General features: G+C 52.0%; 1 protein-coding gene across 1 annotated transcript in view; it reads left to right on the top strand.

The window, feature by feature from the left end:
- The window catches only part of LOC132456635 (NUAK family SNF1-like kinase 1), an 11,998-nt gene that overhangs the window by 3,494 nt on the left and 1,373 nt on the right, over nucleotides 1–7,131 (top strand). Inside the window, exons 2-6 of the mRNA XM_060051041.1 lie at nucleotides 1,174–1,181; nucleotides 1,295–1,360; nucleotides 1,746–1,865; nucleotides 3,931–4,063; nucleotides 4,668–7,131. The exon at nucleotides 4,668–7,131 is cut by the window's right edge and continues 1,373 nt beyond it. Of these exons, the coding sequence (XP_059907024.1) occupies nucleotides 1,174–1,181; nucleotides 1,295–1,360; nucleotides 1,746–1,865; nucleotides 3,931–4,063; nucleotides 4,668–5,890 (1,550 nt within the window). The 3' untranslated portion in view covers nucleotides 5,891–7,131. The remainder of the gene's footprint in view (nucleotides 1–1,173; nucleotides 1,182–1,294; nucleotides 1,361–1,745; nucleotides 1,866–3,930; nucleotides 4,064–4,667) is intronic.

The raw sequence follows: 7,131 nt of genomic DNA, 5'->3' as shown, positions 1-7,131 counted from the left end.
GTTTCCTCAGACCTACACCCCTGTTTCCTCTGGTTCCCACCTACGACCCCTTCCTACGTCAGCTCTGTATATTATTCCTTATAAAGCGTTCTACTCCACCTGTTTCCTTTGCTCGCCCTGCTTGGGGCAGTTCCTGACCTACATCCCTGTTCTCTCTCTCCTTTCCCCTTCCCTTCCTCCACCTCCTCCTCCTCCTCCTCCACCCCCTCCTCCTCCTCCTCCACCTCCTCCTCCTCCTCAAACCCTCCACCCACTCCTCCTACTCCTCCCCCCCCTCCTCCTCCTCCTCCCCCTCCTCCTCCACCCCCTCCTCCTCAAACCTCCACCCACTCCTTCCCCTCCTCCTCCTCCTCCTCCACCCCCTCCTCCTCATCCCCCTCCACCCACTCTCCCCCTCCTCATCCCCTCCACCTCCTCCTCCCCCACCCTCCTCCTCCCCCCCCCCCCCCCCCCCTTCTCTGTGTTTCCGCTTGCTCTCCTTCCTGGAACTCGGACCGCAAGAGAGGAACTGGTTTCCTCTCAGCTGGAAGGGGGAGGGGCTTGTTGTGTTTGGCATTTCAACATGACACACACACACACACACACACACACACACACACACACACACACACACACACACACACACACACACACGTACACACGTACAGACACTCAATGCAAGGATGTCACCAGCAGCTGAGTGGCCCGGCCACTTCAGTCACTTAAAACTTTGTGTGTGTGTGTGTGTGTGTGCGTGCGTGCGTGTCTGTGTGTGTGTCTGTGTGTGTGTGTGTGTGTGTGTGCATGCGTGTGTGTGTGTGTGTGTGTGTGTGTGTGTGTGTGTGTGCATGCGTGTGTGTGTGTGTGTGTCTGTGTGTGTGTGTGTGTCTGTGTGTGTGTGCCTTCTTCAGTACAGTTAATTGTGTCGTGTTCATATAAATAGACGGAACGTGCCCCATTTCGCCATCTGTCACCTTTCCTTAAGCTGTACCTAAAATACATCAGATGTCCCATCATGCATTGCGTGTGTGTGTGTGAGGGACAATGTGGCGCTGTGGCCGCAAGCATTTGCTTACTTCGGTGGCCCTCTTAATGTGGAGCAGTGGCTTCACTGTTTCCCATGAGGTCAGTCCCTCAGCACAAACCCCAGTTTGTTTATTGTCAGCTGTTTATAGGTGAGCCGGCTCTCTGAAGTTCCCCAGGTGATGTCACCCCCGGTTGTGGCACGAGAAGATGACGTCTACTTTGTTTTTCCATTGTGTTTGTCGTGTTTTTCAAAATAAAAGCGTGTGTGGTTTCTGGTCTTGTGTTGCAGAACGGCGTTGTACACAGAGATCTGAAACTGGAGAACGTGCTTCTGGATGACAACTGTAACATTAAGGTGAGGTGCTGTTCCTGCTGTAAGCTAATGTTTCTTGTACCTTAACCCTGGAGCGATGTGGCTCTGATCCAAAGAGGCTGTGGCCACACGCGCACAAACATGTTGTACTTTCTTTTCCTAGGTTGGTCGAGAATAAGGAATTGGGAAAATGCAAATTTGAACCTCGGAAAATGCAAATTTGAAACAGAGAAAATGTTAATGAATGATGTCATTATTATTGTCTTTCTTTAAAAGGATTTAATTGAAAAGCAAACAAATGTGCATGTTTAAATTTTGTCAAACCAAAAGGGACAAACATACCATCCACGGCACTGTTTTACGGCGGCAGAAACCACGTCTATCGTCCTGGTTTTACGACCCTCACCTTCTGCGTTCCTCCCCCCAGATCGCAGACTTCGGCCTTTCCAACCTGTACCACAAGGACAAGTTCCTCCAGACCTTCTGCGGAAGCCCTCTCTACGCGTCCCCCGAGATCGTCAACGGACGGCCCTACCATGGCCCGGAGGTACGATTCCCCTGCTCCCTGTGCCCTTAAGCAAGGCGTTCCCGAAGCTTGCTCCTGCCATCAGCCGCCGCTCGGTGGAGCTGCCGTTCTACCAGGACCCATCAACCCGTCAGTGAAGTCAGAGAAGCAATATGTTCTCATCTCTGTGCTACGTGAGGTCAGTTCTCTATCTAAATTGGAAATTCTATATGAGGAATAAGATTGAGGTGTGTCATCTCGTTTTCTATGGGGTGCTCAGCGACAATAATACGACGAAGGCATGTTGATGTGGTTTTTCAACACAGTAACCTCCCCTTCTCAGTCTTTAACCTAATAGGTTTTATTTCTAACAATCGAATTCAATTGTAACTAATAATTGATTTCATGAGTTTGAGTATGACTTCATTAGTAACTAGCTTAGCAGCTGAAATACAAATGCATACAACCATAACTTTCAGAGACAATATATCGTGGCCATGTCATGACCCACTTGGGCCTGTACTGTGCCACTTATGGCACGCCAGCCACCGATTGAGAACCACTGGCCTTTTATACCAACATGTATCAAAATAAATTTAAATTCCAGTATGCAAGTAGAAATGTACAGAGAGAGAGAGAGAGTGAGAGCGAAAGAAAGAGAGAGAGAGAGTGAGAGAGACACACAAACACGCACACACACACACACACACACACACACACACACAGTGAGACAGAGGGAACGTGAGAGAGTGAGAGAGAGAGAGTGAGAGAGAGAGTGAGACACAGAGAGTAAGAGAGAGACACACACACACACACACACACACACACACACACACACACACACACACACACACACACACACACACACACACACACACACACAGTGAGACAGAGTGACTGTGAGAGTGAGAGAGAGGGTGAGACACCTAGACAAAAGGGGGAGCAAGAGGAAGGAAGGAAGGAACTGGACCACTTCATCAGGGACTCTCCACGACCCATAATTATCCTCAGTGAGATGAAGCACATGGCCTTATTGGAAGGCCTACATTGTCAGCCCGTGGACCTCCATGTTGTTTCCCATAGCGGAGCCCTGATCTGAAATTAGAAGCAGGCTCTTGGATACAGATCAGACCTACAGTATCTGATGGATGAAATTGTGTTTCTTCGACCGAGAAACCATCGCAGGGGTCAAACTACCCAAGATTTATGTGTGCGTGTGTGTGTGTGTGTGTGTATCGGGGGGGGGGGGGGGGGTGGCAGTGTGTATGGGTGGGTAGACTAAATTGAACTTTAACATATTGTCCCAGCCGGTAGGAAGTCTGCTCATTCGGGGTTGGGCCACACACACACAAACACACACACACGCAAACGCACACACACACCAGCAACATGTAGACCTATGGATTCCTGAAACTTGGCCAATTGGGCGGAAAGATGTTAATCACCCATCACCGAGCCATCAGTACCTCTGAAAATCTTGCATAGACACACCCACATATACACGCACGCACGCACACGCGCACACATACACACACACACACACACACACACACACACACACACACACACACACACACACACACACACACACACACTGCTTCCCATGAAGTGCAACAGGGGAGTGGACTTCCCCCGTTTTTTTATTCCTTTTGTTTCAAAACCGAGACACTGATGCTGATGATAAAAATTCAGTTATGAAACACACTCTCTCACACACACACACACACACACACACACACACACACACACACACACACACACACACACACACACACACACAGGTTTGTAGCTGACTCAGCCAAGACAAACAAATAAGGCAGAATCTATGAGGTGGGGGAGCCGACAGTGGGAATTGGCCTCAGATGTTCTGATACTGAGAATAAAGCCCAGTGAATAATGGTTAGGAGGGTATATTTGATTATGATTAATAGAATACATAGATGTTTCATAGGATTCGTAGAGAGAGTAATGTAATAACATTTTCTCCCACAGTTTGAAGGATTCATTTTGAGGGTACTTTACTCCCCCTAGTGGTCGATAAATAAAATAATGCTGCTTTAACTTGCAAAGTCTCATATTGTGTATGCTGTGTGCCCATCGTCTCCAGGTGGACAGCTGGGCCCTAGGAGTGCTCCTCTACACACTGGTCTATGGAACCATGCCTTTTGACGGGGGGGACCACATCAAACTCATCAAGCAGATCAGCAATGGGGACTACAAGGAACCCGCCCAGTCGTCAGGTAACATCAGACGATACCCGTCCTCTTCCTTCTAATCATCTTGTTACAATTTCAGTACGGATGTCTGCTGAAGTGCCCATCTTCAAATCCCTCCTAAAAACACATTTCTATGCTCTTGCATTTAACTCCATAAAAATGAGATTATTGTCTAGTGCGACCTTTTGTGCCTTTAATTGTTTTTATTTGGTTTGTTTTGTAACGAGATAGTTGAATTGTGCAGCACTTTTTTTAAAGGGCTCTGAAATAAACTTGAACTTCAACTTGGTTAAAGGGTATGATTGTTAACTTTGAGCAGCCACGGGTGTTTCTCGTGTGCAGCGATTCGGCTTAGCTCACGAGGTAGAGCAGTTGTCTTGTAACCGAAAGGTTGCTAGTTCGATTCCCTGGCTCCTCCTAGCTGAGTGTTGATGTGTCCCGGAGCGAGACACTTAACCCTGACTGCTCCTGACGAGTTGGCTGTCGCCTTGTATGGTTGACTCTGCCGTCGGTGTGTCAATGTGTGCATTAACCGATGTAAGTCGCTTTGGATAAAAGCGTCTGCTAAATGCCCTATTTGTAATTGTTTGTCTCCGACGGCTCCTTGAACCCTCGTCTTCTCGCTCAGACGCCCGCGGGCTGATCCGCTGGATGCTGATGGTGAACCCCGAGCGGCGCGCCACGGTGGAGGACATCGCCAACCACTGGTGGGTCAACTGGGGCTGGAAGAGCAGCGTGTGCGACTGCCAGGGCCCTCCCAGCCAGGGGTCCCCGATGCTAGCCCGCTTCATCGACTGGCAGAGCCGCGCGTCGGGCGGCGCCACCGCCGCCGCCGCCGGGCCGGACCCCGCACCGTCCCCCGGCTCCTCCTACGTCGGCCGCAGACTCAAGAAGCCGACCAGGCCGGAGGCCGAGTGCGGGCCGCGCCACCCCACCCCCGCGGGGGAGGACAAGCAGGCGCTGAAGAGGCCCAAGAGCATCCTGAAGACCCGGGCGTCGGACCACCGCTCCCAGAGCCTGGGGGAGCTGGAGCTGAGGCGGACCCTGCACTTCACCGACGGGGACGCCCGCCTCCGGGGCGGCGAGGTCGGGATGGAGGACGAGGACGACGAGGACGACGAGGACGAGGACGACGAGGAGGAGGACGAAGATCACGGCTGTCTGGGCGGCTCCCCGGCGAAGATGGTGCCCACGCTGCCGAAGAAGGGCATCCTGAAGAACAGCCGGCCGAACCACCTGCTGCTACAGCAGCAGCAGCAGCAGCAGAGAGAGTCCGGCTACTACTCCTCCAGCGAGCGCAGCGACTCCTCCGAGCCACAGGGGGGCGCCGCCCCCACCGTGGCCATGACGCCGGCCGCCAGCTCCCCGTCCAAGAGGGGCGCGGGGCGGAAGGGCATCCTGAAGCGCAACGGCAAGTTCTCCGCCAACACCCACCACCGGGACGGCAAGACCTGCTCCACGGCGTTCCGCTCCGACGCCGCCGGCAGCCGGGCCGCCGGCGAGGCGGGGCTGTCCCGCAGCCAGAGCCGCCCCTCCGGCTTCATCTCCGAGGACACGCCGCCGAGCCTCCCGGGGGGGGCGTCCTCCTTCGGCGGGCTGGACTGGCCCCCCGGGTCCCCCCGGCCTGGCAGCATCAGAGGGTGCCTGTCGGCCGAGGACCTGCTGCAGCCGGACGGGTTCCGGGGCCTCCACCAGGGGCCGGCCCACGGGGCGGGGAAGGTGAGCCAGGGGACCCAGTCGCCCGGCTCCCCGGGGGAGAACGGGAGCTTCTCCCTGCTGGGGGACATGGACGACGTGACGCAGGTGTACCAGCGGGCGCTGGACATCAGCTGTGCCATGAGGGAGACCTAGACCCCCGGGGCTGTGTGTGTGTGGGTGCGGACTGGACTGCCGTGCACACACTAACACACTAACACACACACACACACACACACAAACACAAAGAGAGCACAACCCTTCACCAGTCGCCATTGAAACCCCATTTTACTGGTTTTGGCCTGTTTCTTTTCTGGTGTCAGAGTGAACTGCTAAAAGTGTTACGATGTACACACATGATTTCAACCAAGCGATCTACGTCTTCACACTGGTAGAGAATCCTCACCCTGTTTTTGGACAGCTCCAGGCTGACCTCTGAACTCTGCATCCCACTCTCCCCATTAAGGACAGATGTCGTCTGAAAGCACTGAAATCAAAGTTACTGTCCCACCCGTCAAGTCTCCACAAACCAGTTCGCACATCACGGAGCATACCGTTAGAATTACTGCCAAGGCTTTACACGTGTACACTATTTATTGATCTGTTTGGTTAGGAACCCCTTTCTCCGAACCTATTTCCACATGGGATACTTATTGTTTGGGAAGGCGAGGAGTAGGGGAAATGTATTTGTTGAGTGAACTGCCAAACAGATCTAGAATGTGTCTCTATGCTCGACGTTACAGCATTTAATTTATAGCGATAAGAGAATAGTAGTTGCTATGGGGTCTCTTTTGATTTTTTTTTGTATTTGTGCAGTTGGTTTGTTAAGAAAAAAACCAACAGTAAAAGGTTGGTTTTCTTTCTAGGTCTGCTCACTTGAAGTAACTCAATGTCGGGAGAGTTATCGGTGTACTTTTGATAGACTTGCATAAGCAGGAAAGTTCTGCGGTTACATCAATGTTTTGTTTTGACTATAGGAGCGAGTGTGGAGAGAGCCGCTGTTGACTCAGGGTCAAGGTTAATCGCTTTTCGCGATCCGCGTTGATTAAAAGGAAGTGCCCGTCCAGGCAACGCCGTCCAGCCCATTCCGTTCCAGACGGACTCTAACGCACGACCACTGTTGGCTTAGTGTAGAGGTGGAGCTCCCAGGTTAAGAAAGTAAAAGTCCCCCACTAACCCCCGAATCCATCAGTTGTGTAAGTAATGGACTTTGGCCCAGATGGGAAGATTCACAAAGAATGAGTGAAGTCTGCTGGGGTTCAGTGCGAATGTGCAGCAAAAAAAAAACATCAGAAATTCCCGAAGTTCTAGAACCCGTACATTTTATGCTTCTGGCGTTGACACAAAAGGAACGAAAAAAAAACGAATTTGTCAGTCAACCAATCCCAGCCTGGTAG

The sequence above is a fragment of the Gadus macrocephalus genome, chromosome 4 (genome assembly GCF_031168955.1).
Source record: "Gadus macrocephalus chromosome 4, ASM3116895v1".
NCBI lineage: Eukaryota > Metazoa > Chordata > Actinopteri > Gadiformes > Gadidae > Gadus > Gadus macrocephalus.
This window is presented reverse-complemented; position numbering and strand designations above follow the sequence as displayed.